Genomic DNA, 12,270 nt, shown 5'->3' on the forward strand with positions numbered 1-12,270 from the left:
TTATGGAGTTTGTACTGGGAATTGAGCACAGGGCCTTAACATGCTATGCAAGTGCTTGACTTTTTAAAATTTTATTTTAAAATGTTAGTAAAATTTTATTTTGAGGCTGAGGTAGGAGGATCACAAGTTCAAAGTCAGCCTCAGCAACAGCAAGGCACTAAGCAACTCAGTGAGATCCTGTCTCAAAATCAAATACAAATTAGACCTGGGGATGTGGCTCAGTGGTTGAGTGTCCCCGGAGTTCAATCCCTGGTACCCACCCCCCCTGCAAAAAATAAAAATTATTTTGAGACAGAATCTCACTAAATTGTTCAGCCTGGCCTCAAACTTGTGATCTTCCTGCCTTAGTCTTCTGAGTAACTGGGATTATAGGGGGTGTGCCACCATGTCAGACTAGGGCAAGTGTTTTTTTTTTTTTTTAATAGTTGTAAATGGACAGCATGCCTTTATTTATTTTTTTATATGGTTCTAAGGATTGAACTCAGTGCCTCACACATGCTAGGCAAGTGCTCTGCCACTGAGCTACAGCCTCAGCCCAGGGCAAGTGTTCTTAATTCCTTCCTGCCTCAGACTCTAAAAGTACTGTTTTGTACATTTTTAATTTCAATTAATAACCAGGCACACTGGTGATGTAGCTCAGTGTTAGAGTACTTTAATAAAACAACAAGGACAATGACAAAAGTTACTCCAAGAGAAAGAATTTACAAAATTCTGATTAAGGATATAATTTTAGAGCCAAGAAAGAAAACATTTTCATATTTCTTTCCATAAGCTGTTTGTAAAACTCAAAGGTCTACACTGTTTAGTCTGAATATGAATTTTATGAATAACAATTATAAACTAGAAGTATTGACATGACCTGCCAACAGTTATAACACATTAATAAGACTTATATGAGGTCGGAATACTGAATTGCTACATACCCAAGTAATGTTCATGTACTCTAATCACTTCACAAAGTCCAGGGTCTTCAGAATCCAGGGGCAAAATTCCTAAAATTTAAAAAGAGATCCTTAAAGAAAACTAAAATGTATTCATTCCTAATGAACATATTTGTGTAAATTTTGTTCGGTGGAATTTTAAGGAAGGTTTCAGTAATTATCATTGTGGGGAAGGGAGAGACTTCAGAAATATGGAAGGGGACTATATATTTTCTGGTATAAACATAGTGATGCTTGTGCTGTCTCCATATTTGTCTCTTCTGTTACTTCTTGAGTGTCATAAAGATAATAGTCAATGTTATAGAGCTAAATCAGAGTCTTGGGGAAACCTGGAATTCCTGGGTAAAACTGTCTTTGATATATATAGCTACCTTCCTATGGTTTGGTTCCATGTAATACCTAGGTATGTTTTCAATAAAAATCTCATTTTTATTTTTGGTCTCTTCCAAAAAGCATCTGGGGTAATACAGAATTTCACTGACTTCACGGACAAAAAAAAAAAAAAAAGATAAAATTATCAATTCTCTAGAAAAATCAGACAATCCTATAAAAAGCTGAAAAAAATCTTTCTACAAATCTGTTCTTTAACAGCTTAAACATGTTATAAGGGGCTGCAGTTATGGCTCAGTGGTGGAGCTCTTGCCTGGCATGTGAGGTCCTGGGTTCCATCCTCAGCATCACATAAAATTAAATAAATAAAATAAATGTATTGTGACTGTCTACAACTAAAAATCATAAATTAAAAAAAATGTAATAAGGCTAAGTAATTTTTTAAAATTTATATGCATATCTTCCATGAAAAAATGGAAGTTTCAAAGACCACAAATAAAGCCATACTCTATATGTTTGTGTGACTATCTAGGATACAAGTATAAATACATATATATTTTTTGAGAAAAATATTATTACAGTAATTAAGGTTTTAAGAAAACTATATATTAATGTTTCAAGTAAATTTTTAGTTTTCCATACTAGCAAGGGAGCTCTGTAGGACTCAAGTGAGAGTGGAGAACAGAGATTCTATAAGGCCCAGCCAGTCAGTGGTTGTCAAGCATAGGCCACACAACTTTCCTTTTCTTGAGAGACTTCAGTGTGTCCACAGACTGGGGACTGGAAAGAAAAGTACTGTATCAAGCACAGCAGCAATTATGGTTATTTTTCAGCCTAAAAAACTGCCCTATAGCCAACTATTGACAAGCTTCAAAAGTTGTGCTAATTTGGATTAAACTTCCAATTTTCTTCATTAATGGATACTTGAGAGTAAATTCCCAAACTCTTAATATTTTATTTTTTGCCATGCTGGGACTGAACCCAGGGTCTCACTCATGCTAGGCAAGCACTTTACCACTGAGCTGTACACCACCAGCCCAGGAAAGTATTTAATCTATGAAGTAAGATCACAATGAACATTAATAAAAAGAGAAACAAGAAGAGATGGCAATAAAACCAATGAACTGAAAATGAACTGTGAACTAAAACTTACCAACTACTTCATCATCTGGTTGAAAGAATGATACCTTGGTTCCAACTAGAGAGAAGAAAATTAATAGTTACCATCATAAGGTTACTAAATATAATTCTTATTTAACCATTAAAACAAAGGATCCATGGGTTTATAAAAAGTCATTCATTCAAAGAAAAGGCTAAGAAGGAGGACATTATAATAGTGTGTGAAGACTCTAGGACAGAACACTTCAAATCTGGATTCTCTACAGAATCTGGGGCACACAGTTACTGACAGCATGGAAAAATATATTTCTCTCTATGGCTGTCTACTAGCTAACTTTAAGGATAAAGGAGTAAAAGAAAATAATCCATCCCCTAGTTTCTATGATGATGATGTTGTTTTCTACCCAACACTGACACTTTCTGGCTAATCCTTCAATTATTATTTTAGTTGCAAATCTCAAGACACACAATGGATAATGCTGATAGGAGTCTCATGTAAAGACTACTTTATTTTGTGAAGACATTCAGAAAGTTTTTGAAATTTTATAGTAATTAATTTAATTATATTTTCTTTGCCTATGCAGAGAAAAGTCAATTCATATGAATATTTTTATTCAGAGTTATAAGAGAAAAAAATGGCAGTGCTGTTGAATGCCTACTTGTACCCAGCACTTTAGCATGTTCATGCATTTAATCTTTACAACAGGCCCATGAAGTATTATTCTTCCTATTTTACACACAGTAAAACTGAGATGAAGCAGTACAATATTCTGTAAGTGGCCCCTTTAGTTGTCTCTAAGCAAAATGGCCTCAAAACTCTTCTGCTTGTACCCAGCAAATAACTCTAAGCTGGTATTCCTCCTTTTGCAGTTTGCTTCTTGGGATCCCTCCTGTGCTATTACCCATCAGTACGTTTGGCTTCTGACCCATTGAATTTTTCTTTCCTTTCTGCTGCTGATCCACGTCCTCTTGAGATCATTTGGACCCGTTTTTGGCTCCCTTTACACTCTTCTTTTAATTATTCCTCAACAGGTGCCTCCTGAAGAGTTCTATGTTTACATGTCTCCTCCATTTCTACACGTTCTCTGGATGAGTTTATCAAGTCTATTATTTCAAATACAATCCACATGCTGACAACCCTCAAATATAAACATTTCCAGCATGGATCCTTTACCCTTGATATTCAATTCATATAACAGATTACTGGATATCACCAGTGAGATGTTATTTAAGTACCTGGACCTCAATAAGTATAAATCTGAACTCATCATCTTCCAGATTGGATCCTCTTCATTTATCAATTTGTGGTACCAATTCATGCCTAACTAGAATTCTCTAAGTCATTCATGGTCCTCATCTGTGTTGATTTCCCCAATTCCAATCCATTGTTAAGTCCTGCTGACTCCCTCAATATTTCTTCAGTTTGTTCCTCTTTTCTACCTCTGCTACCACCACTCTCTAGGTTATAAAGTTTGTTATTTCTTGTCTGTGGGTCTACAAACCAACTAGTCCTCTGACATAGGGGCTGGTTTGCTTGCCTTTCCATGGCACCTTGCTTCTTTGTCTTGCTAATGATTCCCTCTGCTTTGATTCTCTACCTGCTGGCCTCTGGCCATTTGGGCAATTTACTCTAAGAAGTCTTTCCTGTTTTTCTGTCTGGGTTGGGCAGTTTTCCTTGAAGCTTTCATAATAATCTATTCAAATGCATGTATCTGTCTTTCTTTTAGACAGTTATCTCCTTGAGGGCAGGACCTTTATCTTAGTTATATCCTAAGGACTTAGCAACTCCTTATCAAATTGAATGAATGAATGCATGCTCCCCTGGTTATCATACTTATTTTTTCTATATTTTGAGTAGACTAAAAGAGAGGAAACAAAAAATTATCATTTAGGTGAGAGGATAACACTGAGAAAGAGTAAAATTCACAGTAAAACTGAAATATAGACCAACCCACATTAATGTACCTATTCACATATGTAGGGAGAAAACATATACTGATTGATTATGAACTACCTTTTAGTAGTGAGTATTAAGATTAGGTCTATTAATCTCAAATAATTAGGCTTACTGTTCTGCATGCTAAAAAGCAATATTTAAGGCAATCATAAATCTCACTGATTCTCTTCAGAAACTACAATTCCCATTTCTAGATAAATGAAGTACTTAACTTTCAAAATGCTCAATTTTAGGCACAGTTAACTTATGATTACATAGAATTTGTCCCAAAGCTAGCTTATACAAGAAATATACGCTTATTTGTAAATATCATTAAAAGGACAACGTTAGTCATCCTACTGAAGATGATTACTCATGAATTTAAATATATAATACTTAAATATCTTCTAAACTCTGTTAAGCTCTTTAATTATAAATTAAGTCCTAATTTTTTCCAGAATATTTATTAAGCAACTACTGTATGTCAGGTTAAGGTTAGTGTTCCTTCTAGGCATAAAGAAAGGAACAAAAGTCTGTGCCTTCAAGGAGTTCATACTCTATTGGGGTCTTTTATTTGTATTTAAGAATACAAATAGAAGCAGATAGTCAAGGACATAAAGAAGGTATGCTGAGATGATGTGGCATAAGCTTGAGTGGCAGGAAGGGCTTCTTTCTCAGGTCACTGTGGAATACAGGAAGGAGCCAAGAGCAAACTGGGGGAAAGCATCCAGGTAGATCTTCCATTTGTTCCAATCTCCCCTTAATCCAGGCCCTGATCCAAAAAATGTCTCAAAGGAAACCCAGTCCAGAATTGTAAAGCTCCTACCTTTATTATCTGGATTTTTAGGGTCGGGGTGGACCAGACAGAGGAGTCTGCCAATGGAAGGATCTGGCAGCCACTTCCTCACCGGCAGGGTGCCCCAGGTTTGCTCTGGCCAGGGGCAGAGTCTGACTTACCGTCTTTTGGGAAACATTGCCCCTGCACCATCTCCCTCACTCAAGTGTCCCCAAAATCCCAGGCCAGGCCAGAAGCCAGGGCTGAATAGAAGGGTTGTGGTGATGCCCAGTCCTCAGCCAGGCCCCTGCACTCCAGGTGCACTGACTTAAGGGTGGGGCCTTCTAAGCATCCCCTTTGATAGGTAGGCCAAGTCCTTGGGGTATCACAGGGGTGGGCCTGGTCCCCAGGATTACAGAGATTGTGAAAACACCAAAGACTGGCTCAGTCCCACACTAGCAGGTTGGAGAATACACTAGGAAGCCGTGAGAATGGACCTCCTAGGAGGGGAAGGGGAGCTGTGTGGCATAGAAATATGCCCAGGTCAGGTGAGTGGGTCCAAGAGGTGCCAGGTCACTTCTTGGTGTGGTCTGCCTTGTCCAGGACAGCCATGATCAGGTGATGATAATGATGAGGGACTTGAGCAAGATGATGGGGGGTGGTGACCCACATGCCTATTTGGAAAAACCCCACAGAGCTGACTAATGGTTCTTTGGAGAAATTGAAGAGCTCACTTTCAATACAACAGAGCTGGCCTGGAGGTGTAGTAGATTTTGAAGCACTGGATTCCCAGATAAGTTGATGATGCTTTGGACGACAGAACATGATTAAAGGCTTGAGCGGAATGTTCATTGAAAAGTGTCCAGAAGTTCGCTGAGCAGGTAGGAGGAGTAGGCCATGAGAGGACAGCAGGGCATGAAGCAGAAAGTAATGATGTAAAGACAATCTGGCACAACCGAAAAGGTCAGGCATGAACAGGAAGATATTTTCTCTTGACACCGTAATGGTCTCTTGCCATCCTGGGTCCTCTCTAAAGGTACCAGCACAGAACCAGCTCCACCAGTGTGGCCTTACTCCTTGGTCCTGGAGTATCTGCTGGGACACCTATATCCCGGTGCCCACTGCCAGCACTCCAACCCCGGATGTTAAAATCTTGCAGCCCATAGGAGCACTGGCAAAGCAGATGTGCTCCAGATGCAGAGGGCCTCCCTGCACACCTTGGCCTTATGGGCAGCGCCTCACCTTCATGTGCCCTGCAGGCTTTCCTGCTCCATCAGCATCCCTGCTGCTCCAGCTGCACCTGGCTTCCTGGAACCTACTCTCCTGCCAACTCCTATTTTTAAGAAGGTCATTTTTGTATAATAAAAATTTACATTTGAAGGGGTGTCTATGATTTTAGTGCCAGTAAACTATTATGTCATTTCTTTTACCTTGGAAAAAAATATTTACATTTGTAAACTTACCATCCAAAACAATTCCAGCAACTTCTCTTCCAACAGGAAAGAAATCCTTTTCCATCTTCATTTCCGCCAGAAGCTAAATCATGACAGAAACTGTTAGCATACTATTGTCATGAATAAATCCTGTTTCTCCTCACACATGAGAAAAGTCAGAACAAAGATCAAGCCACAGAAAGAGAAAATATGATTTAATTTTTGAAATTAAAACAAACAAAATATATTTCTTTGTAGCATAGGAAACCAAGAATTTGATGAGTAAGTAGTTGATATATAGGACTTTCACATAGTATTATTATTCAAATAACTATTTCTGTTTAACATCTTTATTTTACCATGTATGAAGGGAAATTAAGGCCCAGATATTTCTTGGTTGAACACTGTTACTTAGTCTTCTATTCAGGAGTAGGGAGGGGAATCTAGGGAGGTTATTGTTGAATAAGGGAAATGTGATTATTAAAAACAAAGGTGGTCTATTACCACATCCTTTAAAAATCACCTGAGTTTTTCCTCACAAATCTTGGGTTAGGAAGCAGGTGGGAAGAATACATAGTAAGAGTAAAATTACCATGATTTCTGACTCATGGAGAGTGTAGTTCATTTTTTTTTAGGAAAAATTTTTTTAAAAAAATCAGTATTTTGTTAAGATTATTTTGTTAGATCCTAACCAAACTGATAGTATGTCCTTATCTTTTAAAATAACAGAGAATACTAAAATAATCATGTATTTAAGTTCCTGCAACTTACAACAACACCAGAGAGACTGAACATATTTGTAGATATAATAGGTATTTTAGGAATAGCAAATAAAAAAATGAAACAATTCTTTGTTATGTTTCCTTTATTTTTCAAAATTACAAATACAAGTCTCCCATGTGTATAGCATTTTCTTATATTACTCCATAATCTTTATAAACCATTATGTCTAACATTTGTATAATATTCATTCAATTGGTTTTTACTATAATTTACTATTTCTTTCTGTCAGAGTGATTTTAACAGATTTTTCATAGCTTTAAAAAGTACATCTTCCAATCATAAATATGCAGACAAGGACTTGTACTCATATTCTTGGTGAAAAAACTTCAGGGGAATCTCAATTCATTTCTCAAGTTGTGTTCATGTTATGAGTTACCCAATGGGAGCCTTGTTCTTTAATTTTGGCTTTGAGTTCATCAAAGAAAACTAAAATTCTTAGGAATTATGATTACATTAAAATCTAAAAAATTAATGATCTGATGAAGTGTTATTCATCTTTAAAAAACTCAGAAGATGGAGTTGTTCTACTTATCACAGCACGTTTAACAATAATTTGTTTACCATTTGAATATTTTCCATTTATTTTTATGGTCAATAATGAAAACACAACCTTGGGATGGTGTAAGACTGGAGATATGAGTTTATGAGTGAGAAAGAGAGAGAAATGATAAAACCATATAAAAGTTGTAAACTAGAAATATCACATAATCAATGGTCAACAAACTAATTGATTAGGTTTCTTGCAGGGTGTTATGGTGCACACCTGTAATCCCACTGCTTTGGGAGGCTGAGGAAGGAGGATCACAAGTTCAAAGCCAGCCTCAGCAAAAGCGAGGTGTTAAGCACTCAGTGAGACCCTGTCTCTAAATAAAATACAAAATAGGGCTGGGGATGTGGCTCAGTGGTCAAGTGCCCCTGGGTTCAATCCCTTGTACCCCCAAAACAAAACAAAAATAAAAATTCATTAGGTTTCTAGTTTCTATTTTTATTGCTATTAAAAAGGTAATTTTCCCCTTAATCAATATGCCTTAGTAATTATAAACTCTCAGTCTTTCGATAAGTAATTTATAAAATATTCTCATATAGAGGTATAAAATAGAAGACCTTCAATCAAACTAGTAATTAATTGTAGTAGAAATACACAAATGTGAATTAAATATTTTTCCTAGATTCAATTTTTCTATGGACAATAATTTCTTGGCATTAAGAAGTCAGTTATCATTATAAATACATTACAAAACTCTGATTTGACTTTTGGCCATAATAAAAGCATCAATACCTTTGTATTTATTTGGCTCAAAGCACAAGCTTTAACTTGGAGTTTCACAAAGTTATCCTCTGTAATAGGAAGATTTTCCTAGAATCAAATGATAGCAAAATATTGTTACATATTCTATGAGAACACTCCTTTTTGTTTTAAAATTTTCTTACATAAACAAATTTAAACTGAACCTAAATCTTACGGTTAACTCAATTTTAAAAGCAACAAATAACTACCCAATATTATAGGATAAAAAAAGAATGAAGGAAATTTGGAGATACAATTTATACAATGCTTTAGAGTTCATATTTTGAAAAGTACTCAGACATCAAAATGGACATGTGTATAGACAATAAACTTAGGTTAACAAAACAGAGCAATAAATTTGTACTTTATTCCAATATAAATCATCTCAAAGCTCAGACCTTCACACTTACAGGGATATCCTTATACTCATACACACATCACATAGCCTTTACTAATTTTTGTAATGTTCTTAATGTTATAAATGAAATTCTTTAGCATCATTAACATCTGTCTCAGATATTTTAGCATATTCCATGGAATTAACTATCATATTCCACAGTTAGATAAAACTTCAAAGGCAAAAAATATTCAAAATTCAGGCACTCAATGTCATCCTGTCAATATTATTAAATATGATATGATTGACTCATAATAGTTATGCTGTGTCCCAAAAAGTAAATTACTCGCCTCAATCCCCTCTAGTCCCCTGTCATATATTCAAAATTAGGTCAAAATCTGACAAAAAATAGTTAATAGCTACTCCATTACTGTTTCATTTGCCATACACACAATATTATGAGAATATCCTTTTTTTTATCCAATATTATGAGAATAACCTTTCTAATAATCTTCAATATAGAAATAATTCTACTATTTATGTCTATAAGTTGATCATTTAAATTAGGGAACATTTAAAGTTGAATGAGTGAAGTAACTCTGGCAAGCTCAGATATTTTTATGGAAAACAATGTTTTTCTTTCTCTTCCATTACACTATATGAATCAAAGTATATTTTGAAGTATGGCTATAATCTAAAAACTTGCTTTGTTGTGGTATGCAGAATAAACTGGATTAATTTTTCAACATACAGATGATTAGGTTGTTCTGTCTTCCTAATAACTTTCACATTACTGTCCTAAGGAACAACAATTTTTTTTGTAGCAGTTCTTTAAAAAATATAGTTATGCTACAATATGAAGCAACATTTTTACGTTAAGATTAAAGGATAGTGATTTGGGGAGCTTCAATAAAACTTTTGCTTATTATTCAACTAATAACAGGTCATTTAAGTTAGTCTATAATAAAAGAAAACACATTATAGCTTATTTCACTTAACATTTTTATTACCTTTTCTTGAAATACAAATGTTATTTCTCCATTTGTGGAACTCTGTTGAAAATATAAGCCTTTCATAGTCACCTAAAACAAACAAAAAACACACATAACAGAGTCTTCCAGACCAAGTGAAAGCACGAATTGAAAAATAGTGTTGGCAAAGGACAAAATGACAATTATAAATGTAGTCTTCACACAAGTAAACTTAGATAATAGTTCTTTTATAAAGTGATCAAATAAGAGTATGTAGCCATCTCTGGGTACAGGTCTTACTTAGAATGGGTTCACAATTCAACCTTTCATTCTAAAAGCAAGCATGTTTAACTTTACTCTCCTACTTAAAAAAAGGCTTTACACGAGCCTGAGAACCAGGTCCAAATTTTCCAAGGTTAAATTTCAAAGGAAAATTAAAAAGGAAAAAGTAGACAGGACACTGGGTGAAACTGTGCCTCTAATTCTTCTCTAGCAGTCTATAGAACTTTTAATGGAAGAATTTACATCTATATTCTGTGAACGTTTCTGTTTATTTGTTTGTGGTGTTTGGGATGGAACTCAGGGCCTTGCACATGCTAGACAAATCGCTTCCATTGACCTATATCCTCAGCCCTGTGTTCTGTGAACTTCTTGAAGCATTTCCAAGGATTCCACAGTTGTTTAATTTTTGTAGTGATCATACTACAAGACAATTGTTTTGTCAACTTAACAGAAAAATAAAATAAAAAGTGTATAGCTTGTCCAATTTTAAAAGTAAATATGCTTATGTCACACACACACAAAAACAAAACCCAAAAAACAAAAACACATGACTTGAACTGCAGAAGCTCCCTTGTGTTCCCTTTCTAGTCACTGCTTTCCTTCCCCCTCCTAATGTTTTGAACCTCATAGGAAGAACATTCTTCTCCTTTATGTGTGCTTCATTTCTCTTAATATTATATTTGCAAGTCCACTCAGGCTATTGCTTACAGTTGTAGTCCAGTTATTCCCACTGCTATATATCACTTCAGTGATGAGTAAGTTACTGGCTATCTATTCCACTATGGATAGACATTTGAATTGTTTCGAGTTTGAGGTACTTGCAAATTGTCCTATTCAGAAAATTCTTGTTGTTGAAAGTACTAGTATTGCATTTATTTTTTATATAAGGAAACTACAACTCCCCCAACTCTAAATGGGGACTGAAGGAAAGGAAACTGCATCTTAAAGAGATTAAGTTTCAAACATGGGGTCTCATAGAACTAGCTGGTCCAGAAATGGGACACACACCAGGTGTTCCCCCTTCCAAAGTCATTATTTTATTTCTTTCTTTTCCAAAATAATTTTAACCATTACAGTATTTAATGCTTTCCCATTGAGCTTCTAACATGAGATATTTAATTTAAAACTAGAATACTTCATCCTTTAGGATTGATTATTAAGTTCTTCTTGACAGAATTGCCTATATATAATTTCCAGGTTCCAGTGCAAAATTAAAAATGGGGAACATTTCATAAATTATTAAAAATTCAAGTCAGCAATAGCAGAGTACTAAACCAAGCATGGGTCCTTTCTAAACATGAGACCCAGTGAGACTGCATAGATGTCAAGCCCATGAAACCAGCCTTGGTTGCTGGCATCTTAGTGGATCTACCTGGATCTATATAAAAGAGTTTTTGGAATGTGGATGAGCAATGGCTGCTACTTCCTAGGATGGAATAATCAAACACTGGAACTTAAAAATATGAATACACATTGAATACATATAGAAATTATACAAATAGCATGTATCAACAAAGTGTATAAAAACAGGACAAGCTAGGTCAAAAGACTGAAATATTCCTACGTATTTGGTTACAAAAGGTGTTTGTGTCAATGAGTTTGTTGAGGGTGGGGGGAAGGAGAGGGGAATAACCTAAGCATGCTTTTTGTTGAAAGTACTAGTATTGCATTTATTTTTTATATAAGGAAACTACAACTGCCCCAACTCCAAATGGGGAATGAAGTAATATAGCATATATTCCCTATATTAATTGTAACCGTTTCAGCCTAGTTTTCAAGGCTCTCTAAAAGCCATTCCCACTCTTCCCACAATTTTCCAACACACACCTGTCTGATCAAGACAGTGTAACTCCACACCATATGGTTACCCCATCTCAGGCTTCCAAGCATGGCCTGTTCTGTGAAACACTGCTGTACTAACTGCAGATTCTGCCAAGCACATAAAACTCAAGTCCTACGCTCTTTCTGGAATCACCTTCAGTGACAGTCAATCTACCCCATCTGTTCCATGATCCTAGAGTTTGTTATATACTAACAAACAAAACTTTGTTTTATTAACTTATTAACTAATGGAC

General features: G+C 35.5%; 1 protein-coding gene across 3 annotated transcripts in view; it reads right to left on the bottom strand.

The window, feature by feature from the left end:
• Nucleotides 1–12,270, bottom strand: part of Cryzl1 (crystallin zeta like 1) — a 33,506-nt gene that overhangs the window by 16,387 nt on the left and 4,849 nt on the right. For all 3 annotated transcript variants that reach the window (XM_077795393.1, XM_026393535.2, XM_026393536.2), the window contains exons 2-6: nucleotides 9,953–10,024; nucleotides 8,597–8,674; nucleotides 6,565–6,637; nucleotides 2,425–2,469; nucleotides 924–992 (exon numbers count right to left, since the gene is read on the bottom strand). In XM_077795393.1, coding sequence (XP_077651519.1) covers nucleotides 924–992; nucleotides 2,425–2,469; nucleotides 6,565–6,637; nucleotides 8,597–8,674; nucleotides 9,953–10,018 — 331 coding nt within the window. In that variant the 5' untranslated portion in view covers nucleotides 10,019–10,024. The remainder of the gene's footprint in view (nucleotides 1–923; nucleotides 993–2,424; nucleotides 2,470–6,564; nucleotides 6,638–8,596; nucleotides 8,675–9,952; nucleotides 10,025–12,270) is intronic.

Source organism: Urocitellus parryii, chromosome 2, assembly GCF_045843805.1.
Source record: "Urocitellus parryii isolate mUroPar1 chromosome 2, mUroPar1.hap1, whole genome shotgun sequence".
Lineage (NCBI taxonomy): Eukaryota > Metazoa > Chordata > Mammalia > Rodentia > Sciuridae > Urocitellus > Urocitellus parryii.